Raw genomic sequence first — 26,272 nt, 5'->3', positions numbered from 1 at the left:
GCCAGTGCTTAAACTTCAAACCTTTTACATAGTGTGACAGTCTAGTTATTTAGATGTTGCCGCTAAGCCTGAATCTGTCTACATGTGCAATGCCATAATAGTCAAATTATGTAATAAATTATTTCATTATTGTGGTTACTGCATCACTCTGGGTATCACAGAAAAGATGCACGTCAAGCTAAGTAGGTCAGGAGAAATAGGAAAAACTAATGTGTCCTTGTGAAAAGCCAGGGGAGGGTTCTTTGACTCCACCACCCAGAAGATTTACTGACTGGGTTTTATTTCCTTCCAGGAGCTGAAGAACCTCATTCCAAAGTCTGCAGTGGGAACGCTGTCTGCTAACTCCAGCAACGTCATCAACCTGATTATCGATGCGTACAACGTGAGGATAGATCTGCAAAGACATCTCTTTTTCAGAATGAGACTTTGACTACTCTTTGACTACTAAATAACCACAACATTTGCCGTTTCTGTTGTTTCATGGTGACAGTCCCTGTATTGACTTTCTTCTGACCGTCTCTGTGTGTGTCTCTATGATAGGGTTAGGGTTATAATATTTAGAGCCTCTGATCTGCTTGTGTGTCTGGGTGATGACAGTGTTAGCCGGTGTGTCTCTGTCCTGGCAGTCTCTCTCCTCTGAGGTGATTCTGGAGAACAGCAAGCTTCCGGAAGGCGTGAGCCTGGCGTACCGAGCCCACTGCAAGAACGGCGTGGTCAACGACGGCGAGAACGGACGGAAATGCTCCAACATCTCCATTGGCGACGAGGTAGGATGACAGTCCAAACTGTTGTCAACATTCATCTGTTTTTCTATGAGTGGAACTGGGTCAGATGATTGATGAATTGAGGAAAATTACCCAACGAAGTAGAAGATATTGCCAACAAAAGTCGGACATTTGCAGCAAGGCGTGCATCAATGTAGACGTGGCCAGTTTGTTTCCGTGTTGGAGCCAAGTCCACCTGTCTCTCTCTGTCTGTCTCTCTCTCTCTCTGTCTCTCTCTGTGTCTCTCTCTCTGTCTCTCTCTGTCTCTCTATCTCTCTCTCTCGCAGGTATCGTTCAACATCAGCGTGACGTCGAAGGGCTGTCCCAACCAGGCTGACCCAAGCAAGTCTGAGGTGATCAAGATCAAGCCGCTGGGCTTCACCGAGGAGCTGGAGATCACTCTGAGCTTCATCTGCGAGTGCGACTGCCACAAAGACCGCATCCCCAAGAGCAAGCTCTGCCACAACGGCAACGGCACCTACGAGTGTGGCGCCTGCAAGTGAGTCCTGAGCTCCCGCCGGAACGTCTCTGCTTTGAGGCGACTCGTTCCACAGTTGCTACAGCAACATTTACATTTAGTCATTTAGCAGACGCTCTTATCCAGAGCGACTTACAGTAAGTACAGGGACATTCCCCCCCAAGGCACATAGGGTGAAGTGCCTTGCCCAAGGACACAACTTCATTTGGCAGGGCTGCTCACTGACCCTCCCAGTTACATGACACATGATGGTTGTCATGCTGCCCCCCCACCAGGTGTAACGAGGGGCGGATCGGCAGACAGTGTGAGTGTAGCACCAACGAGGTGTCCAGCGAGGACATGGACAAGAACTGCCGCAAGGACAACGGCACGGACATCTGCAGCAACAACGGAGACTGCGTGTGTGGAACCTGTGAGTGCAAGAAGAGGGAGAACCCTGAGGAACGCTACAGCGGAAAGTTCTGCGAGTGTGACAACTTCAACTGTGACCGCTCCAACAACAAGCTGTGTGGAGGTACGGGACTGTGTGTGTGTGTGTGTGTGTGTGTGTGTGTGTGAAGCCCTCTGTGACATTGCTTGTGAAAAGGACAATGCAAATACTATATGGTTTGTTGCCAGGCCATGGGCGCTGTGAGTGCAGGATGTGTATCTGCGATGCCAACTGGACAGGCAGCGCCTGCGACTGCTCCCTGGACAACTCCACCTGCCTGGCCTCCAACAAGCAGATCTGTAACGGCCGGGGGACCTGCGAGTGTGGCACCTGCAAATGTACAGACCCCAAGTTCCAGGGCCCCACCTGCGAGATCTGCCCCACCTGCCCCGGAGTGTGTGCGGAACACAAGTGAGTGTGGAATCTTGCTTTGTCAGCACGGCTCTGTCTGTGAGGACATAGGTGTGTGTGTGTGTTGGGTGTAACAGAAGCCCTTCCCCTGCAGAGAGTGTGTCCAGTGTAGGGCCTTTGGAACTGGAGAGAAGAAGGACAACTGTGAGAGAGACTGCAGCTACTTCAACCTGATCAAGGTGAAGGACCGCGACATGCTGCCCCAGCCAGGTCAGGCCTTCCCCCTCATGCACTGCAAGGAGAGGGACGCCAACGACTGCTGGTTCTACTACACCTACGCCGTCAACAACAAGACTGAGAAGGAGGTGCACGTGGTGGAGACGCTGGGTAAGAGGAGGGAGGTGGAGGGAGGGAAGGAGGGAAGGAGGGAAGTGGAGGGTTGTGTTGTTATTCTGTAGGTTTTTGTTTTTAAATACTTTTTTCCAACCCAAGAGGAAGGTAAACATCATAGCTCAGCTCTCGACCCTTGATAACATTTTTTTTTTCCATTTTCCTGGTACAGGAAGGTGAATTGATTGCGTGCGTGTGTGTCCATGTTGTCTAGACTGTCCCTCCGGCCCGCCAATCATCCCTATCGTGGCGGGCGTGGTGGCGGGCATCGTTCTGATTGGCTTAGCCCTGCTGCTGATCTGGAAGCTGCTCATGATCATCCACGACAGGAGGGAGTTTGCCAAGTTTGAGAAGGAGAAGATGAACGCCAAGTGGGACACGGTAAGAGAGTGGAGAAGGAAGGCTACAACCACCGCAGAGAGTAGACAGTCCACCAGAGGCCGAGGCAGTGTAGTGAGAGTGAGCAGTTTGGAACGGGTGTAGCTGTGGCTGAATATGCTTGCTGTTGCGGGGTACAGAGAGATAAGTGGATATACAGAATACACCGAGGGACTGGCAGGGGGCGCAGTGGGGCAGGAAACATGCAGGGAAACGTTCTGGGGACCTGCTGTGGCTGTGTCATGACAGTGATGTGAAGGTAGTGGAGATTCCCAGGCAGCATTCCCATTTTAGTAGGCCATATCTCAAGCAGTACAAGGTAGTGAACTTCCCAAGGGAGAGCTGTGTATCAGAGTACAACAACAGCCACTTTGACGGTTTCTCAATATTGTTCCACCCTCCCCTTGCATTCTCCTAATTCCATTGAATCTTGTGCTTTCAAAAACATCTGGTCAACATTGGGACTGAGTGAGACAAGGGACTTTTTTGGTCATCTCAGATACCTTCCTCAGATTGCGCTCTTTTCATGGGTGGGGCCAAAGACCCTCCTCTTTTTCACGTCTCTCCACCAGACAAGGTTAACAGTATGCTTCCACCTAGTGTTGAAATACCAGTACTGCAGTTAGATGTCAAAATGCAACCACTGAACTTGGGTCTAGGGTTTGATCAGTCAGTTTGTCGTGATCACTCCCAGGCCCTCCACATGAGGGAGGCAGGGTACCAAGTCCTCACAGGCCTCTCATTGTGGCCAGTGAATCATACCCACTACACAAACAAACTTGGAGACTGATATGCCTCGACTGAGAGTTAAATGGCTGGATCGTTGATGAATCTTAAAGGGTAATGAGAAGGTTGAGATCTGTGTGGGTTCTCATGGGTGTGGTGTAAACATTACCATTGCCTATTTTCACGACACCTTTTTCTGGAGTTTTATTTTAAGGTATTTTATTTAACATAAAAATATATTTATCTCCTTTTTTAATTCTGTTTTTTTTTGTTGTCATTCCTCTCCGACTCTTTCATTCATGCTTTCCCTTTCTGTCCTCTGTCTTCTTGTCCTCTGAAATCTGTACATCCTTCTCTACAAGTAGCAAGAGAATCCTATATACAAGAGTCCTATTAATAAGTTCCAGAACCCCAACTATGGGCGTAAAGCTGCAGTTCTATAAGTTTGTATTTCTTTCCTCAGCACGTCACCCCTTTTCTGCATGTGATTTTGTGTGTGTGTGTGTGTCTCTGTGTGTGTGTGGCTTTATTCTATCTCATCTGACTTCTCTAATGTCCCTGTTTCTTTTATCTAATTAGATGTTTGGTTAGAATGATTTAAACCTTAAATACACTGAGCAGTGCATGTTGTGCAAAAAACAACATTCACCTCCAGCACAGGAACCGTTTTTTATTTTCAGTCTGCATCATTGGTGCTGTTTAATATGGTTCTGAAAGTGTGATTAAAATGGCATGTTGTGTTGTTCATTTGTAATAAGATATAACAAGTTTTAGATGGATTTCACACAAATGCTCTCTTAAGGTGTTAATAGCACAAATATTTAGCATTTAAATGGCAATTACTGTGTGTTTCAACATATGGTTGCTACTGTGTAAAGATGCTTTTCGTGAATAAACTAATGGGTTCATATTTGTGACACCCACAGTTTTAACCTTGTCCAGCAACAGCATTTAGACCTAATGTCTGGACCAATGACCTAACTGTTTCCTTTGTGTATTTCAGGGTGAAAACCCCATCTACAAGAGTGCTGTTACAACCGTGATCAATCCTAAATATGAAGGCAAATGAGCTCCTGGAACTACACTGTTCATTCAGTCCTCGGGCACGGTGTGAGGGTCAAATCTGGCCTGTTGTTTTGTCGCTTTGTTGCTATAACACATTTAGACACTACACTTTCATTAACTAATGAATTCATTCATAATTTCTTTGCGTTGCGTTCTGACATGTGTACAGTGTGTGTTGTAATTGTATATACGTACTTTTAAGTGCACTTTGTTGCAGAAATTGAAATGTCATTTGCCACAGGACTGGTATAGGCAAAATGTTGTGCTTTTTCCTCAAATAATGTGGACATGAACTTTTAAAATGACCTCCTGTTAGTGTGAGGGACCTAATCTGAATTTAAAACAGATCTTCTGCAAAGTTGTACTGGAGTTTGCAATCATTCATATGGCCAACCTGATGTATGTGTTTATACATTAGACATCCCATACAATACTTGGATTATTGTTGTATCAAGGTTGTATGCAATCATAAAGCCAGTCAATGGTTATTGTCTTGGTTTGCTGTTGGGTTGGGTTGCATTGTGACCATACAGTAGCTAAGATTTTCATGAGGTGAAGTTTTATTTTACGGGGATGGATGAAACATTGAGCCAGAATTTTACAAATTTGGGTTTGTAACTTTCATCCAATTTTGATTAATCTTTGCGTTAAACAACTGTGTTGTTTCAAGGGATTAAAAACACATTTGTATTATTTGTACAAAGTAAAAACAAATTGTAAAATCTATTCTCCAAATTATTGAAAGTCAAATTCAATCTATTTCCAAGATGTATTTCGAGGATAATAATGAGCTTTCATATGAATGTTTTAATTCTGTCTCAGGTCGTTTCTGTGTTCAAATATGAGTGCCCCAATGCCGTCTTATCCTGTATCTCTGTTGCCAATTGTGAGCTTATTGTGAGCTTAAGGAGATGGAGATGGCTATAGCCCGGTGGTTAGAGCATTTGACTGCAGACGATGAGTTGACAGGTGCAATTCCTTCACTATGTTGCTATGGATACAAGCGTCTGCTAAATGAACAAAATATTGGTATTACGCTATTGTAGTTCTGAAGACATTATCTCCATCATTCTATACTGTACTGTACATAGCCCTGCAGTTGCTGGTTTTATAATTGTTCAAGAACTGGGAAGGGCATTGTCTCCTAAACACTATGGCTCAACACCACATTATCATTGTTTTCACTTCATAAATATTTGTTATCCTCTCCAAACGCTGTTTTTGAATTTATTTATTAAATAAAATTTCAAACTTGTATGGTACTGATTTATTTATGAAGCACACGTAGTCACGCACTTGTCGAGGTAGACAACAACCAAGGACTAAAGTTTCCAAAGGTTTAAAAACAAATCTGAAGGAAAGTCTAACAAAAACAGTTTTAAAAATATGTATTTTTAAAGGAGCTGGAAACAAGCTGTCATCAGGTTGAAAATATATTTTTGGAAAAAAAGTTTCGAAAGGTTGATTTTTTTTTTTTGAAAGTTAAGACACAACTGTTTTCAAAAGGTAAAATAAAAAAATCTAAACCTTTTATCACATCTGGGCCTGATAGCTGTCCGGTAGATTTTTCTTCTCCAAGAAGCTTCTGTAGAACTGAACAATACAAATAATTACAAGCCAACAACGATACAGCTGTTGCCTAGCACAGTCTCCATCCCTGGACTTAAAAAACGTTACTGTCCTCCGAGAGGCACAGTACAGAGCAAATAGACACACATTAAAACACAATCAAAGTAACAACACAATAAAACCATACTGGCATAACTGTACTACACAAGGTTAGCTAAGGATACGACTACAAGGAGATTACGTTGACTAAATACTGGTCATTCTTTAATTTGATCCTCTTAATTGTCACCGTAACCATTGCGGAGCTATGCTTCACTGTGTTACAAACATACGGTTCTCGCCCTGTGTTTTGAGCAAAATAACATCTAATTGCAGGAATCACATGGAAGTCTAGGCCTATTCTTCTTAGTTATGGACCACCCACAGGTTCCAAGAAACTCATGAGGTTAGGTGGGCCGCGGGGCTTGTGAGACCATTGTATAGTGTGCTGATGAACAGACAAGGTTCAGTTTGACCATGCCAACCCAGGGTTCAGAACCAAATTCCTCTTAATCCTTGCAGCAGCTTTTTAGTCATGCACACAGTCATGTGTAAACCTAGAAAGCCTTGCTGTTGGGCCAAGTAATCCTGCCAAACACTTTTTTTTACAACAAAGCAGTCTTGAATTTACTTCACACAGGGTAGGAGAAAAATTTGTGAATGACTGATGAATACTTCATACACAATCTGGTAATGTATGTAAATAATTATGCTACCATAGATCACAACCATGTACATTTTAATCTAACTGAAACTAAACTAGACAATATTGATATATACACACAATGAAGTTTTCCCATAATACTGACGATACCCTGATCTATAGAACCAGTAAAACTACTCCCTCAGCTTCTAAACAGCTGAAAGTGATGCACTTTCATTCTTGTGAACCATACAACAGTTGTTTTTATGTAATACTCAGTTTTTCTTTGTGATAGTAATGACGAGATAATACTACTATTTACACAGGAGTCAAACTACAGAAACACTTCATACATTGTGTTCAACCTGGGACAATACAAACAAAAATGATTGCCTTCCTCGTAATTCATGATAAAACATTAATCACGGCAGTGTTCTAGAATGTATAAAAACGATATTCTAGAACGTAGAACTGGATTCCAGGACGTAAAATGAAGTGTTCTCTTTTAAATGTAGAATGGTTTTTCTAGAACGCAGAGTGGGACTCTAGAACGTAGAATGGGATTCCAGAATGTAGACAGCAGTGTTTCTACACTGTAGGACAGTGTAGTAGATTGTGGACCTGGCAAGTGAAAGGAATCTGAAGTACTGTAGTGGACGTCAGGGCAGCTGGGCGTGGGCGTTGGAGCGGCTGGGTGTGGGCGGGTGGGCGTGGGCGTGGCCCTGGGACAGCTGGGCGTGGCCAGTCTCTACTCCCAGGTGAGCTCCAGCATCTTGCAGCTGACCTCCCACAGCTTCTCTGCAAGCTCCTCATCCGACGCCGCTCTGGAGCAACGAGCTGGAGCACAGTCGCTGTTTACACACACAAACGCACATGCACACACAAAAGACCATGAGAACCAAGCATGATCCTACCACTACACACACAAGATTTGAGTAGGGCCAAACATGCTGTGTGTGTACCTATAGTACCCCCCACTCTCTGCCTCTAGACCGGGCTGAACAGCACAGTAGATGCTGGTCTGGGCTCCTTCCACTGTAGTCTTGCTGAAGATGCTGAACACCTTGACAGCCAGCTGAACCCCTGTGTTCAGGTGTCTCCACAGGTCTGACCGCACCACCCCGGGATGCAGCGAGAACACACTCACCCCCGTCCCTGCCAGGAACACACGCTACATGCTTACATGCCACTTGCACATACATGTGTAGGTTATCATATACAGTCAGGGCGCCTGCTAAATAAATACCTTGATGAATGTAAAAACAGAAAAGAAAAAACAACAACTACATTTTAGGCAGAAGTTGTGAATTTCATGTTTGTATTTGTTCTATTTTTGTTTATACGAACGTTAGCTCACGTAGGATTTGAACTATTTAGAAGTAGTTTAAACTGTATGACACAGGTGAGGTCACAAGGAAACAGTTAAGAGGAACCGGACCAATAATCGCGGAACATTTATTTGTTACAAACGGCAAAGACACACCACTCAGACCACACAGGTCAGTAGATGGTGGCCAGTTTCCCCCCCATGCTCTTGTTCTCCAACTTGCATCCCAATGAACTTCTTCTATAAATATTTGAGGAAATGTGTGTATGCAGCCCAGTGCCAACAGCCCCATACGGCACACGTGTTCCCTTACACACCCACACACACTCTTGACACACATGCACCTAAACTTAAATACACACAGGCCTAAACACTTCATACACCCAAACTTAAACACACACTCTCACACACGCACACAACGACACGCAAATTCACACACGTGGTACTCACACACATTTACAGACACACACAGGGACAACCACATGCTTCCTCTCATTCTGTTTTATCTTGTGTTGACAGAGAGGCTGTCCTTAAGGATGTCAAATGCTGGACATTCTCTACAATCTTTAACATCCTGTCGAGAAGACCTAGAAACAGGATATATTATTCTCCCTGCGTGAGCGGAGCCAAAACACCCGTGTCTGTTCCAAAGCCATCCTGTCAATCAGCCTTAACAGGAGTTATGTTGCACTGTAGTAATATTTGTGTTCACTGTGCCTGGTAGCTGATATGAGAGTACTTTGCGATTATTCCTAGTAAATACAGACCGTTCCATGACTCTGACCACCGAAGCACTATGCACTTTGATATTCTGCATGATATTTTCATAGAGCAAAATATATAATGATAATCGGGGGGGGGGGGGGGGGGGGGGGGTACGATTACAGGCAAGAACGATATATAAATATACCATCCCCCCTATCTGTTGTTTTTACCTATCGGGGGTTCAAGTCTGATTTAGGGGGGTCAACCCCCCCGAACTCTCCCGTAATTTGAACCCTGATACTAATTTCATCACTCACATACTAACCCCTTTGGTCATTTACACCAAAAAACTAATGCAAACCCCTTTGGTCATTTTCACAAAAAAACACATGCTAACCCCTTTGGTCATTTCATCCAAAACACACATGCCAACCCCTTTGGTCATTTCATCCAAAACACATATGCTAACCCCTTTAGTCATTTCATCCGAAACACACATGCTAACCCCTTTGGTCATTTCATCCAAAACACACATGCTAACCCCTTTGGTCATTTCATCCAAAACACATATGCTAACCCCTTTAGTCATTTCATCCGAAACACACATGTTAACCCCTTTGGTCATTTCATCCAAAACACACATGCTAACCCCTTTGGTCATTTCATCCAAAACACACAAGCTAACCCCTTTGGTCATTTCATCCAAAACACACACACGAAACCCTTTGGTCATTTACACCAAAACACACATGCTAACCCCTTTGGTCATTTAATCCAAAACACACACATGAAACCCTTTGGTCATTTCATCCAAAACACATACTAACCCCTTTGGTCATTTCATCCAAAACACACACGCTTACCCCTTTGGTCATTTCATCCAAAACACACATGCTAACCCATTTGGTCATTTACACCAAAACACACATGCTAACCCCTTTGGTCATTTACACCAAAACACACATGCTAACCCCTTTGGTCATTTAATCCAAAACACACATGCTACCCCTTTGGTCGTTTGATCCAAAACACATAATAACCCCTTTGGTCATTTCATCCAAAACACACATGCTAACCCCTTTGGTCATTTCATTCAAAACACACATGCTAACCCCTTTGGTCATTTCATCCAAAACACACATGCTAACCCCTTTGGTCATTTAATCCAAAACACACATGAAACCCTTTGGTCATTTCATCCAAAACACATACTAACCCCTTTGGTCATTTCATCCAAAACACACACGCTTACCCCTTTGGTCATTTCATCCAAAACACACATGCTAACCCATTTGGTCATTTACACCAAAACACACATGCTAATCCCTTTGGTCATTTCATCCAAAACACACATGCTAACCCCTTTGGTCATTTCATCCAAAACACACATGCTAACCCCTTTGGTCATTTAATCCAAAACACACACATGAAACCCTTTGGTCATTTCATCCAAAACACATACTAACCCCTTTGGTCATTTCATCCAAAACACACACGCTTACCCCTTTGGTCATTTCATCCAAAACACACATGCTAACCCATTTGGTCATTTACACCAAAACACACATGCTAACCCCTTTGGTCATTTACACCAAAACACACATGCTTACCCCTTTGGTCATTTAATCCAAAACACACATGCTACCCCTTTGGTCGTTTGATCCAAAACACATACTAACCCCTTTGGTCATTTCGTCCAAAACACACATGCTAACCCCTTTGGTCATTTCATCCAAAACACACATGCTAACCCCTTTGGTCATTTACACCAAAACACACATGCTAACCCCTTTGGTCATTTCATCCAAAACACACATGCTACCCCTTTGGTCGTTTGATCCAAAACACATACTAACCCCTTTGGTCATTTAATCCAAAACACACATGCTAACCCCTTTGGTCATTTCATCCAAAACACACATGCTAACCCCTTTGGTCATTTACACCAAAACACACATGCTAACCCCTTTGGTCATTTAATCCAAAACACACATGCTACCCCTTTGGTCGTTTGATCCAAAACACATACTAACCCCTTTGGTCATTTCATCCAAAACACACATGCTAACCCCTTTGGTCATTTCATTCAAAACACACATGCTAATCCCTTTGGTCATTTCATCCAAAACACACATGCTAACCCCTTTGGTCATTTCATCCAAAACACACATGCTAACCCCTTTGGTCATTTACACCAAAACACACATGCTAACCCCTTTGGTCATTTCATCCAAAACACACATGCTACCCCTTTGGTCGTTTGATCCAAAACACATACTAACCCCTTTGGTCATTTAATCCAAAACACACATGCTAACCCCTTTGGTCATTTCATCCAAAACACACATGCTAACCCCTTTGGTCATTTACACCAAAACACACATGCTAACCCCTTTGGTCATTTAATCCAAAACACACATGCTACCCCTTTGGTCGTTTGATCCAAAACACATACTAACCCCTTTAGTCATTTAATCCAAAACACACATGCTAACCCCTTTGGTCATTTCATTCAAAACACACATGCTAATCCCTTTGGTCATTTCATCCAAAACACACATGCTAACCCCTTTGGTCATTTACACCAAAACACACATACTAACCCCTTTGGTCATTTACACCAAAACACATACTAACCCCTTTGGTCATTTCATCCAAAACACACATGCTAACCCCTTTGGTCATTTCATTCAAAACACATGCTAACCCCTTTGGTCATTTCATTCAAAACACATGCTAACCCCTTTGGTCATTTCATCCAAAACACACATGCTAACTCCTTTGGTCATTTCATCCAAAACACACATACCAACCCCTTTGATCATTTACACCAAAACACACATGCTCACCCCTTTGGTCATTTCATCCAAAACATACATGCTCACCCCTTTGGTCATTTCATCCGAAACACACATGCTAACCCATTTTGGTCATTTGATCCAAAACCCACATGCTAACCCCTTTGGTCATTTCATCCAAACCCCTTTGGTCATTTCATCCAAAACACATACTAACCCCTTTGGTCATTTCATCCAAAACACACGTTAACCCCTTTGGTCATTTCATCCAAAACACACATGCTAATCCCTTTGGTCATTTCATCCAAAAGACACATGCTAACCCCTTTGGTCATTTACACCAAAAAACACATGCTCACCCCTTTGGTCGTTTGATCCAAAACACACATGCTCACCCCTTTGGTCATTTCATTCAAAACACATGCTAACCCCTTTGGTCATTTCATCCAAAACACACATGCTCACCCCTTTGGTCATTTCATCCAAAACACACATGCTAACCCCTTTGGTCATTTCATTCAAAACACATGCTAACCCCTTTGGTCATTTCATCCAAAACACACATGCTCACCCCTTTGGTCATTTCAACCAAAACACACATACCAACCCCTTTGATCATTTACACCAAAACACACATGCTAACTCCTTTGGTCATTAACACCAAAAAAACACACTGTGGAGTCCTTCCGCTTCCTGGGCACTATCCTCTCCCAGGACCTCAAGTGGGAACTGAACATCAGCTCCCTCATCAAGAAAGCACAACAGAGGATGTACTTCCTTCGGCAGCTGAAGATATTCAACCTGCCAAAGACAATGATGGTGCACTTCTACTCAGCCATCATTGAGTCCATCCTCACCTCCTCCATCACCGTCTGGTACGCTGCTGCCACTGCCAAGGACAAGAGCAGGCTGCAGCGTATCATCCGCACTGCTGAGACGGTGATTGGCTGCAATCTGCCTTCCCTCGAGGATCTGCACACCACGAGGACCCTGAGGCGAGCGAGGCAGATTGTGGCCGACTCCTCCCAACCTGGACACTCCTTGTTTCAGTCACTCCCCTCCGGCAGACGGCTGCGGTCCATCAGGACCAATAATTCACGCCACCAAAAGTGTTTTTCCCTTCCGCTGTTGGCCTCTTCAACAAGGCCAAGGGTCCACACTGACTCTAAATGACTTCCTGCTTAAAACACATTGCATTTACACAATTCTATCTTGTACATTTGTATCTTTTGTAATATTTGTATTCTCATATTGTAATTGGCAACTTATATTTTTTTGTACATTTTATTTAATTCTAATTCCACTAAGTACTGCTAGTGTATGTACCCTTAGTATAGATAGTCCACATATTTTAATTTTAGGTTCCTATATGTTTATTGTATGCACCTTCCTGCCAAAGTAAATTCCCTGTCTGTGCAAACTTTCATGGCGAATAAATCCCTTTCTGATTCTAACACCTTTGGTCATTTCATCCAAAACACACATGCTAACCCCTTTGGTGATTTCATCCAAAACACACATGCTAACCCCTTTGGTCATTTCATCCAAAACACATATGCTAACCCCTTTAGTAATTTCATCCGAAACACACATGTTAACCCCTTTGGTCATTTCATCCAAAACACACATGCTAACCCCTTTGCTCATTTACACCAAAGCACACATGCTAACCCCTTTGGTCATTTCATCCAAAACACACATGCTAACCCCTTTGGTCATTTCATCCAAAACACACAAGCTAACCCCTTTGGTCATTTCATCCAAAACACACACACGAAACCCTTTGGTCATTTACACCAAAACACACAAGCTAACCCCTTTGGTCATTTAATCCAAAACACACACATGAAACCCTTTGGTCATTTCATCCAAAACACATACTAACCCCTTTGGTCATTTCATCCAAAACACACATGCTAACCCATTTGGTCATTTACACCAAAACACACATGCTAACCCCTTTGGTCATTTACAACAAAACACACATGCTAACCCCTTTGGTCATTTAATCCAAAACACACATGCTACCCCTTTGGTCGTTTGATCCAAAACACATACTAACCCCTTTGGTCATTTCATCCAAAACACACATGCTAACCCCTTTGGTCATTTCATTCAAAACACACATGCTAATCCCTTTGGTCATTTCATCCAAAACACACATGCTAACCCCTTTGGTCATTTCATCCAAAACACACATGCTAACCCCTTTGGTCATTTAATCCAAAACACACATGCTACCCCTTTGGTCGTTTGATCCAAAACACATACTAACCCCTTTGGTCATTTAATCCAAAACACACATGCTAACCCCTTTGGTCATTTCATCCAAAACACACATGCTAACCCCTTTGGTCATTTACACCAAAACACACATGCTAACCCCTTTGGTCATTTAATCCAAAACACACATGCTACCCCTTTGGTCGTTTGATCCAAAACACATACTAACCCCTTTGGTCATTTAATCCAAAACACACATGCTAACCCCTTTGGTCATTTCATTCAAAACACACATGCTAATCCCTTTGGTCATTTCATCCAAAACACACATGCTAACCCCTTTGGTCATTTACACCAAAACACACATACTAACCCCTTTGGTCATTTCATCCAAAACACACATGCTAACCCCTTTGGTCATTTCATTCAAAACACATGCTAACCCCTTCGGTCATTTCATCCAAAACACACATGCTAACTCCTTTGGTCATTTCATCCAAAACACACATACCAACCCCTTTGATCATTTACACCAAAACACACATGCTCACCCCTTTGGTCATTTCATCCAAAACACATACTAACCCCTTTGGTCATTTCATCCAAAACACACATGCTCACCCCTTTGGTCATTTCATCCAAAACATACATGCTCACCCCTTTGGTCATTTCATCCGAAACACACATGCCAACCCATTTTGGTCATTTGATCCAAAACCCACATGCTAACCCCTTTGGTCATTTCATCCAAAACACATACTAACCCCTTTGGTCATTTCATCCAAAACACATACTAACCCCTTTGGTCATTTCATCCAAAACACACGTTAACCCCTTTGGTAATTTCATCCTAAACACACATGCTAACCCCTTTGGTAATTTCATCCAAAACACACATGCTAACCCCTTTGGTCATTTACACCAAAACACACATACTAACCCCTTTGGTCATTTCATCCAAAACACATACTAACCCCTTTGGTCATTTCATCCAAAACACACATGCTAACTCCTTTGGTCATTTCATCCAAAACACACATGCTAACCCCTTTGGTCATTTACACCAAAAAACACATGCTAACCCCTTTGGTCATTTACACCAAAACACACATGCTAACCCCTTTGGTCATTTACACCAAAACACACATGCTAACCCCTTTGGTCATTTAATCCAAAACACACATGCTACCCCTTTGGTCGTTTGATCCAAAACACATACTAACCCCTTTGGTCATTTAATCCAAAACACACATGCTAACCCCTTTGGTCATTTCATTCAAAACACACATGCTAATCCCTTTGGTCATTTCATCCAAAACACACATGCTAACCCCTTTGGTCATTTCATTCAAAACACACATGCTAATCCCTTTGGTCATTTCATCCAAAACACACATGCTAACCCCTTTGGTCATTTACACCAAAACACACATACTAACCCCTTTGGTCATTTACACCAAAACACATACTAACCCCTTTGGTCATTTCATCCAAAACACACATGCTAACCCCTTTGGTCATTTCATTCAAAACACATGCTAACCCCTTTGGTCATTTCATTCAAAACACATGCTAACCCCTTTGGTCATTTCATCCAAAACACACATGCTAACTCCTTTGGTCATTTCATCCAAAACACACATACCAACCCCTTTGATCATTTACACCAAAACACACATGCTCACCCCTTTGGTCATTTCATCCAAAACATACATGCTCACCCCTTTGGTCATTTCATCCGAAACACACATGCTAACCCATTTTGGTCATTTGATCCAAAACCCACATGCTAACCCCTTTGGTCATTTCATCCAAACCCCTTTGGTCATTTCATCCAAAACACATACTAACCCCTTTGGTCATTTCATCCAAAACACAAGTTAACCCCTTTGGTCATTTCATCCTAAACACACATGCTAACCCCTTTGGTCATTTCATCCAAAACACACATGCTAACCCCTTTGGTCATTTACACCAAAAAACACATGCTCACCCCTTTGGTCATTTCATCCAAAACACACATGCTAATCCCTTTGGTCATTTCATCCAAAAGACACATGCTAACCCCTTTGGTCATTTACACCAAAAAACACATGCTCACCCCTTTGGTCGTTTGATCCAAAACACACATGCTCACCCCTTTGGTCATTTCATTCAAAACACATGCTAACCCCTTTGGTCATTTCATCCAAAACACACATGCTCACCCCTTTGGTCATTTCATCCAAAACACACATGCTCACCCCTTTGGTCATTTCATCCAAAACACACATGCTAACCCCTTTGGTCATTTCATTCAAAACACACATGCTCACCCCTTTGGTCATTTCAACCAAAACACACATACCAACCCCTTTGATCATTTACACCAAAACACACATGCTAACTCCTTTGGTCATTTCATCCAAAACACACATACCAACCCCTTTGATCATTTACACCAAAACACACATGCTCACCCCTTTGGTCGTTTGATCCAAAACACACATGCTCACCCCTTTGGTCATTTCATTCAAAACACATGCTAACCCCTTTGGTCATTTCATCCAAAACACACATGCTCACCCCTTTGGTCATTTCATCCAAAACACACATGCTAACCCCTTTGGTCATTTACACCAAAAAACACATGCTCACCCCTTTGGTCGTTTGATCCAAAACACACATGCTCACCCCTTTGGTCATTTCATTCAAAACACATGCTAACCCCTTTGGTCATTTCATCCAAAACACACATGCTCACCCCTTTGGTCATTTCATCCAAAACACACATGCTAACCCCTTTGGTCATTTCATTCAAAACACATGCTAACCCCTTTGGTCATTTCATCCAAAACACACATGCTCACCCCTTTGGTCATTTCAACCAAAACACACATACCAACCCCTTTGATCATTTACACCAAAACACACATGCTAACTCCTTTGGTCATTTCATCCAAAACACACATACCAACCCCTTTGATCATTTACACCAAAACACACATGCTCACCCCTTTGGTCATTTCATCCAAAACATACATGCTCACCCCTTTGGTCATTTCATCCGAAACACACATGCTAACCCATTTTGGTCATTTGATCCAAAACCCACATGCTAACCCCTTTGGTCATTTCATCCAAACCCCTTTGGTCATTTCATCCAAAACACATACTAACCCCTTTGGTCATTTCATCCAAAACGCACGTTAACCCCTTTGGTCATTTCATCCAAAACACTCATGCTAACCCCTTTGGTCATTTACACCAAAAAACACATGCTCACCCCTTTGGTCGTTTGATCCAAAACACACATGCTCACCCCTTTGGTCATTTCATTCAAAACACATGCTAACCCCTTTGGTCATTTCATCCAAAACACACATGCTCACCCCTTTGGTCATTTCATTCAAAACACATGCTAACCCCTTTGGTCATTTCATCCAAAACACACATGCTCACCCCTTTGGTCATTTCAACCAAAACACACATACCAACCCCTTTGATCATTTACACCAAAACACACATGCTAACTCCTTTGGTCATTAACACCAAAAAAACACACTGTGGAGTCCTTCCGCTTCCTGGGCACTATCCTCTCCCAGGACCTCAAGTGGGAACTGAACATCAGCTCCCTCATCAAGAAAGCACAACAGAGGATGTACTTCCTTCGGCAGCTGAAGATATTCAACCTGCCAAAGACAATGATGGTGCACTTCTACTCAGCCATCATTGAGTCCATCCTCACCTCCTCCATCACCGTCTGGTACGCTGCTGCCACTGCCAAGGACAAGAGCAGGCTGCAGCGTATCATCCGCACTGCTGAGACGGTGATTGGCTGCAATCTGCCTTCCCTCGAGGATCTGCACACCACGAGGACCCTGAGGCGAGCGAGGCAGATTGTGGCCGACTCCTCCCACCCTGGACACTCCCTGTTTCAGTCACTCCCCTCCGGCAGACGGCTGCGGTCCATCAGGACCAATAATTCACGCCACCAAAAGTGTTTTTCCCTTCCGCTGTTGGCCTCTTCAACAAGGCCAAGGGTCCACACTGACTCTAAATGACTTCCTGTTTAAAACACATTGTATTTACACAATTCTATCTTGTACATTTGTATCTTTTGTAATATTTGTATTCTCATATTGTAATTGGCAACTTATATTTTTTTGTACATTTTATTTAATTCTAATTCCACTAAGTACTGCTAGTGTATGTACCCTTAGTATAGATAGTCCACATATTTTAATTTTAGGTTCCTATATGTTTATTGTATGCACCTTCCTGCCAAAGTAAATTCCCTGTCTGTGCAAACTTTCATGGCGAATAAATCCCTTTCTGATTCTAACACCTTTGGTCATTTCATCCAAAACACACATGCTAACCCCTTTGGTCATTTACACCAAAACACACATGCTAACCCCTTTGGTCATTTACGCCAAAAAACACATACTAACCCCATATTACACATACACACTAACAAAACACACAAACACACATGCTAACCCCTTTGGTCATTTACACCGAAAAACACATGTTCACCCCTTTGGTCATTTCATCCAAAACACACATGCTAACCCCTTTGGTCATTTCATTCAAAACACATGCTAACCCCTTTGGTCATTTCATTCAAAACACATGCTAACCCCTTTGGTCATTTCATCCAAAACACACATGCTAACTCCTTTGGTCATTTCATCCAAAACACACATACCAACCCCTTTGATCATTTACACCAAAACACACATGCTCACCCCTTTGGTCATTTCATCCAAAACATACATGCTCACCCCTTTGGTCATTTCATCCGAAACACACATGCCAACCCATTTTGGTCATTTGATCCAAAACCCACATGCTAACCCCTTTGGTCATTTCATCCAAACCCCTTTGGTCATTTCATCCAAAACACATACTAACCCCTTTGGTCATTTCATCCAAAACACACGTTAACCCCTTTGGTCATTTCATCCTAAACACACATGCTAACCCCTTTGGTCATTTCATCCAAAACACTCATGCTAACCCCTTTGGTCATTTACACCAAAAAACACATGCTCACCCCTTTGGTCATTTCATCCAAAACACACATGCTAATCCCTTTGGTCATTTCATCCAAAAGACACATGCTAACCCCTTTGGTCATTTACACCAAAAAACACATGCTCACCCCTTTGGTCGTTTGATCCAAAACACACATGCTCACCCCTTTGGTCATTTCATTCAAAACACATGCTAACCCCTTTGGTCATTTCATCCAAAACACACATGCTCACCCCTTTGGTCATTTCATCCAAAACACACATGCTAACCCCTTTGGTCATTTCATTCAAAACACATGCTAACCCCTTTGGTCATTTCATCCAAAACACACATGCTCACCCCTTTGGTCATTTCAACCAAAACACACATACCAACCCCTTTGATCATTTACACCAAAACACACATGCTAACTCCTTTGGTCATTAACACCAAAAAAACACACTGTGGAGTCCTTCCGCTTCCTGGGCACTATCCTCTCCCAGGACCTCAAGTGGGAACTGAACATCAGCTCCCTCATCAAGAAAGCACAACAGAGGATGTACTTCCTTCGGCAGCTGAAGATATTCAACCTGCCAAAGACAATGATGGTGCACTTCTACTCAGCCATCATTGAGTCCATCCTCACCTCCTCCATCACCGTCTGGTACGCTGCTGCCACTGCCAAGGACAAGAGCAGGCTGCAGCGTATCATCCGCACTGCTGAGACGGTGATTGGCTGCAATCTGCCTTCCCTCGAGGATCTGCACACCACGAGGACCCTGAGGCGAGCGAGGCAGATTGTGGCCGACTCCTCCCACCCTGGACACTCCCTGTTTCAGTCACTCCCCTCCGGCAGACGGCTGCGGTCCATCAGGACCAATAATTCACGCCACCAAAAGTGTTTTTCCCTTCCGCTGTTGGCCTCTTCAACAAGGCCAAGGGTCCACACTGACTCTAAATGACTTCCTGTTTAAAACACATTGTATTTACACAATTCTATCTTGTACATTTGTATCTTTTGTAATATTTGTATTCTCATATTGTAATTGGCAACTTATATTTTTTTGTACATTTTATTTAATTCTAATTCCACTAAGTACTGCTAGTGTATGTACCCTTAGTATAGATAGTCCACATATTTTAATTTTAGGTTCCTATATGTTTATTGTATGCACCTTCCTGCCAAAGTAAATTCCCTGTCTGTGCAAACTTTCATGGCGAATAAATCCCTTTCTGATTCTAACACCTTTGGTCATTTCATCCAAAACACACATGCTAACCCCTTTGGTCATTTACACCAAAACACACATGCTAACCCCTTTGGTCATTTACGCCAAAAAACACATACTAACCCCATATTACACATACACACTAACAAAACACACAAACACACATGCTAACCCCTTTGGTCATTTACACCGAAAAACACATGTTCACCCCTTTGGTCATTTCATCCAAAACACACATGCTAACCCCTTTGGTAATTTTATCCTAAACACACATGCTAACCAGAGTGCGAATTAATGATAATTAACCCCACCCCCCCCCCCCCCCCCCCTCGCTAATTCGGCCGTCATATTGCTCAACTCAGCCCTGCGTTCATGTCATCAACCCTAAAACTCAAAGCCTTACCTCGCAGACGCTTGGCTAGTGAGCGCGTGCTCAGGACGTTGGCTAGCTTGCTCTGTCCGTACGCTTTCACGCTGTCATAGCTTTGCTCGCTGTTGATGTCGTCCAATCGCAGGCCCGTCCAGGTGTGGGCCACGGACGCCACGTTCACTATGCGAGCCGGCGCCGATCGCTTGATTAGGTCCAGCAGTAGGTAGGTCAACAGGAAGTGACCTAAAGGAAGTTAGCGTGAGTTTGGCGTGGAGTTCAGCCACATGAGCAGGGCTCAACACAAGGTCAAGAGGGTGCAGATGCCTGAACTATCTGACCAAAATGTACGGTCAGAGGAAGCGGGTCGTGTGAAAGGACATTCTCAGGATGTGCTTCCATGTGTTCAGAAAGGGAGCTCAGTCTAAATGAACACAGCTCCTAGCTGGAAGGTCAACAGGAAGTGACCTAGAGGAAGTAACGTGAGTTTGACTTGGGTTCAGCCAGAGCCATAGAAAAATACGTCTTTTTCTATGGCTCTGGTTTCAGCCACAAAAGGAAAAGCCGTGACTATGTTTATATACGGAGGACCAAACCTGCATTATTTACAAATGAATGAATGAATAAATAAATGTCCACATCCATGCATTTGGACAGAAATAAACGAATGCATGTATTAATTAATGCACAATTGACAATCAATAGTTACATATATTTTACATTTATGTATGTATTCATTTTTGTATTCAATTATTGATTGATTTATTGATTTATTTATTCATTCATTTATATATTCACTTATTTATTCATGTATTCATTTATTCATGCATTCATGTATTCATTTATTCATGTGTTCATTTATTCATTCATTCATTTATTCATTCATTCATTCATTGTTCCCAATATGATAATGAGAGGAGGCCAGTAGGCGTGGAAACTGACGTTCAGACATTGCAATCAATCCAGAGCCATAGATTCAATCTAGCTAACGAAGTGCCCTGAAGCGCCACAAGCGTTACATTTTGAGAATTGATCAGATATCGTTTTTATCGGGGTAAACACATGGTTGGCCGGTCAGCATAGTGAAGTTGGGTGTTAAGTGATTAGCCCATAACTAACGTTGTCAAATCTTTTGTTTATCCAAATATCATACACTGTGAATTAAATCTTTGTTTTTCAACGAGGTTGGCCAGCCTGGCCAAGTAGGCTATGTTGTCCATGACAGCAAGGATGGATGTAAGGCTACATAATCGAATACAAAGTGTTGAAAACGATTAGCCAATGGTGTGTCAAATACCGCCTACCTATTTTGATTGACACATACCATTAACATATAGAGATGAAGAAATACAGGAATGAATGAATGAATGAATGAATAAATAAATGAATACACAAATAAATACATAAATACATGTACATTATAAGGTAATATTGATTGACAATTGTGCATTAATTAATACATATATTCGTTTATTTCTGTCTAAATGCATGGATGTGGACATTTATTTATTCATTCATTTGTAAATGTGGCAGGTTTGGTCCTCCATAGGTATATGTGTATATATTCCTAACGTCAGTACACTGTCTACCCAACTGAACCAGTGACTGGGTGTCGTCTAGACAGGACCCTACAGAGAGATCTACAGTAACAAGAGCAAAGTAAGCCCACCCAAACAAACTTTACAACAAAGGAAAAAACTAGACATTCATTCCTGCAATAGTTGCATGCCTATACTAATTCAATATAGCTAATCACATAATCAGATTAAGAATCCACTAAATAGGACTGGTTGTAATAGGGTCCCCACTAGGCACTTGTTTGTGTGTTCATGGAGTCAAGTCTGTGACAAAATAACAGGAAACATTATGTACTTTAGTCCGTGTCTAAACGGTAAGTCGATTACATGCACATGCATGTCTGTCATTTGTTCTTGTGTAAAGGTTAAGGTTAGTCCTCTTCATGAACACTTCCTAACGTGTGTTTCCTAGGTGACGTGTGTTACCTAGGTGATTGACCCCGAACTGCGTCTCAAAGCCGTCTGTTGTCTTAGAGTATGGACACATCATGATGCCTGCGTTGTTTATGAGGATGTTGAGCTGCTGCTCCTCTGGAAACACAAACACGACCAACAGTTAGAAAATATTTTAAACGTATTTTATTACAGACTTCTGTCCTTGTTTTCCCTCAAATTTTGGGATGCTTTTCAGAGGGCATTTTTACTGATGGTAGTTTATCAAAGTTATAAAAACTGCTGCTTCGGGTGGTTTACCAAGATTGCAACTAAGGTGCTTTTATATAATTGTATCCAAATATAGCCTCAATCATGTGGCGTTATGGCGCATAATTACTCACCACTGAGTCAGAACCACGGGCCTATTGCCCAAAGATGTGACCCCAACAGACTCAGAGAGTAAATACATGTATATTTGTTTGTTAAGTTCTTACAGTCTTCATTTAACACCAGCAGTGTTCATTTTACTCTTTGCTTGTTTTTGCTTGTTTATGTCCAATCTGGTGATACCCTGCACTATGTAAACACTCCTGGTGTCACAGCAAATGAACACTTTAGTGTCACAGTAAATAAAACACTTTTCAGTTTCACAGTAAAGGGAACACTTGTGAAAGGAGTGGTGTACCCCTGTTGATGATTTCAGCCAGCTCCCTGATGGACGCGGTGCTGGAGAGATCCAGCTTTCTCACCACCACCTCCTCGTTCCCGGCGTCGTCCATGATCTCCGTCCTGGCAGACTCCGCCTTCTCCACGTCTCTGCACGCCATGATGATGCGAGCACCTGGGGTCAGAGGTCAGCGGTAAACAGGTCACTGGCTTGGTCGTCATCTCCAGGACTGTTTTGTTTGGCTGACGTTGGGATGAGAGAGCAGTGGACTGCGCTCTCAGAGCTCATTTAGCAACTTTGTCTCATTTAGACAACATTTTTAATGAACCATGACAGCGGTAAATGAGGGCACACACACAAAGAAACATGCACACACACAAAGAAACACACATACCCACCCACACACACACACACAATACCACAATAACTAGTTCCGAGTAATTATGGCAAAGAACCATCATTCCGTTGGAGTGTTCAGTCTGGAATCTATCATGGCTTTGTTCTGCTCTCCCTGTTCTAATGTGGGACACATCTTGGTTTCCTAAATTCCCTGGCAGCAGATTCATTATAATTAAATACAAACAATAAATAAACAATTTAGCGGAGGGTTCTAAGGGAGGGAGGAGGGAGGGGTGAGGGGGGGAGGGAGGGGTGAAGGGAGTGGTGAGGGGGGGACAACTGACTCAAGCCCTGAGCTCACTAAGCAATGATCCCCAATGACTTCATGCCAGGGGAAACATTTGCCAAAGAAAGAGAATGGTTTTGGTTAGTTTACACTACATGGTAAACTGTAGATGTTGTTTATCAGTTGACTTGTGCACAGACTGGAGCAGACATGTCTGTCAGCAGCAGTGAGGCACAGGGGAGCAGACTGATGGAGGGTCTTCAAGGCTGTACATCGAACGGGATGAAGTGAGCTGCAAGGACAAATAAATGAAAGTTGACTTTTGTTGAATCCTTTCTGTTTGTCTTGTTGATGGACAACGCAAAATCTTGTACATTTCCAGATGATTCCGTATGTAACCAAGGTTACGTGGTTACATACGGAACAATCCAACTAAGGTATTTGTTCTAATATCCTATTTTTTTTAAATCCGACTCTTGAAATAGACACATAAACAAGTTGATTCCTCTGAGTTCAAACTTGACAAAAAACAAAGAGCCATCCCTTTCCAGTCTACCCTGCTATGCTTATCTGCCCAACTACAGGGAAGCAACGCCTGAACACACAAACTGTCTGAACTCACAGACACACACTCATTCACACAAAAGCAGACACAGACACAAACACACACACTTGAGCTTTGTGTGTGAGAGGTACTGAGTGCTACAAGAAGCTTTTCAAATCCAGCCAACGGAACAAAAGAAATCAAGTATCCAGAACCAGCTTTTATCTTCGTTAGTGCGTGTGTGTCTGTGTGTATATGTGTTAGTGCATATGTGTGTGTTTCTGTGTGTACCTGTATCTGTGTGCATGTGTGTGTGTGTGCGTATGTGAGTGTGTTGCCGTGTCCCTGCGTGTACTTGTGTTAGTGTGTGTGTGTGTGTACGTGTGTTAGTGTGTGTGTGTGTGTACGTGTGTTAGTGTGTCCCTATGTGCCCTGTGGAGTGCTGGAGCTTGAGGAGAGGGGCCCTAACAAAGCCCTCTCTGTCCCCTGCTCTGACTTATCCCACACTAGCAGGGTTTATAATGGAGCCTGTTTCTGAGGTGGAGCAGGACCACAGCAGCCTGGACACAGCCACACACCTAGAGGCAGGGCTAGCCACACACCTAGAGGCAGGACACAGCCCCACACCTAGAGGCAGGGCTAGCCCCACACCTAGAGGCAGGACACAGCCACACACCTAGAGGCAGGGCTAGCCCCACACCTAGAGGCAGGACACAGCCACACACCTAGAGGCAGGACACAGCCCCACACCTAGAGGCAGGACACAGCCCCACACCTAGAGGCAGGACACAGCCCCACACCTAGAGGCAGGGCTAGCCCCACACCTAGAGGCAGGACACAGCCACACACCTAGAGGCAGGACACAGCCCCACACCTAGAGGCAGGGCTAGCCCCACACCTAGAGGCAGGACACAGCCACACACCTAGAGGCAGGGCTAGCCCCACACCTAGAGGCAGGACACAGCCACACACCTAGAGGCAGAGTTAGCCCCACACCTAGAGGCAGGGCTAGCAGCAGGCTCAGTCCTGCAGCCGGCAGCACAGACACCCGCACAGGTTTTTAGAGCTGAAATACTCATAGACACCAAGCATGTGTGTGTGTGAGTGAGTGAGTGTGTGTGTGAGTGTGTGTTTCTGAGTGTGTGTGTGTGTACCTCTCCTGGCCAGGTCCCGAGCAGTCTCCTTGCCAATCCCAGTGTTAGCTCCTGTAATGAGGACAGTTTGGCCGTCCAGCCTGACGTCGGATGACCAACGGCCACACACACAGTTCCTGACACACACACAGTCATATAGGTCATGTTCAACATAGCCATATTGAGGCACACTGTACATTCAACAGTGTTTCAAGAAAAGGAAATATCATTAGGAATGTCTGTATTATGACAAACACATTCACCAAACACACGTCACCTCCTAAAGTGATTTCTAACACCAGATTTGGACATCTCCAAGGCAACAGGGGGAACAGATTCTTTCATTAATAAACAGTGTTAGTCAGAGATTTGCACATAACAATGGCTTTAGTTACACCATCTGTGCACTAATAGAGAGATGCGACTGAAACAAATACGTTCCAAAATATTAGGTTTGGTTCACTAATAAATGTAAATGTTAATAATAATAGTATTACTAATAATAATATTCTCACTACCCAGGTACTTAATACTGTATAATATCGTCCACACAGAACAATTCACGAACTTTGAATGTTAGGAAATGTGATGAAGGGTAAAACAAGATGTTTTTCAAAATATATACATCATAGATCGTCCAATTCTATGTCCAATATTCAGACACAAAAACGTGAATACAACTGACTATTATATGATGAATCATTCAGATAAAGGGGGCACTGACTTACCTAATTGCTTGCATTGTTCTTGGTGAGGATTTCTTCAGCACGGAGGCGCTTTAAGTTGAACCTCAACAGCTTAACTCAAGTTTGCTCTTTACATTCATCAGTTGATACGTTCCGTGTCGGCTGTCGCCGCCCACCCCGGCCAG

General features: G+C 43.1%; 2 protein-coding genes across 3 annotated transcripts in view; one reads left to right on the top strand and one right to left on the bottom strand.

The window, feature by feature from the left end:
• The window catches only part of itgb1a (integrin, beta 1a), a 20,776-nt gene extending 14,939 nt beyond the window's left edge, over nucleotides 1-5,837 (top strand). Inside the window, exons 9-17 of one of the 2 annotated variants that reach the window (XM_047024257.1) lie at nucleotides 293-382; nucleotides 627-767; nucleotides 1,052-1,263; nucleotides 1,518-1,756; nucleotides 1,861-2,083; nucleotides 2,178-2,410; nucleotides 2,628-2,794; nucleotides 3,883-3,960; nucleotides 4,521-5,837. In XM_047024257.1, coding sequence (XP_046880213.1) covers nucleotides 293-382; nucleotides 627-767; nucleotides 1,052-1,263; nucleotides 1,518-1,756; nucleotides 1,861-2,083; nucleotides 2,178-2,410; nucleotides 2,628-2,794; nucleotides 3,883-3,960 — 1,383 coding nt within the window. In that variant the 3' untranslated portion in view covers nucleotides 4,521-5,837. The remainder of the gene's footprint in view (nucleotides 1-292; nucleotides 383-626; nucleotides 768-1,051; nucleotides 1,264-1,517; nucleotides 1,757-1,860; nucleotides 2,084-2,177; nucleotides 2,411-2,627; nucleotides 2,795-3,882; nucleotides 3,961-4,520) is intronic. The other variant, XM_047024258.1, reaches the window with a different exon arrangement.
• Nucleotides 5,838-26,272, bottom strand: zgc:112332 (uncharacterized protein LOC553712 homolog). The gene is made up of 7 exons (XM_047024263.1): nucleotides 26,130-26,272; nucleotides 25,423-25,538; nucleotides 23,118-23,273; nucleotides 22,484-22,588; nucleotides 20,517-20,726; nucleotides 7,796-7,988; nucleotides 5,838-7,684 (listed from the first exon to the last, which is right to left on the bottom strand). Exons 1-7 carry the CDS (start codon nucleotides 26,141-26,143, stop codon nucleotides 7,582-7,584), a joined length of 897 nt encoding a protein of 298 aa, XP_046880219.1. The 5' UTR covers nucleotides 26,144-26,272; the 3' UTR covers nucleotides 5,838-7,581.

This window comes from Hypomesus transpacificus, chromosome 8 (assembly GCF_021917145.1).
Source record: "Hypomesus transpacificus isolate Combined female chromosome 8, fHypTra1, whole genome shotgun sequence".
Lineage (NCBI taxonomy): Eukaryota > Metazoa > Chordata > Actinopteri > Osmeriformes > Osmeridae > Hypomesus > Hypomesus transpacificus.
Note: the sequence above shows the minus strand (reverse complement) of the source record. Positions and strands in the feature narration are given on the sequence as shown.

Excerpts from the sequence above, each read along its gene's own strand:
- zgc:112332 (XM_047024263.1), bottom strand. Across the intron at positions 7,989-20,516 it reads ACTAGCCAAGCGTCTGCGAG|GGACGGGGGTGAGTGTGTTC; the intron begins GTAAGGCTTTGA and ends TGTTCCTGGCAG. Across the intron at positions 7,685-7,795 it reads GAGAGTGGGGGGTACTATAG|CGACTGTGCTCCAGCTCGTT; the intron begins GTACACACACAG and ends GTGTGTAAACAG.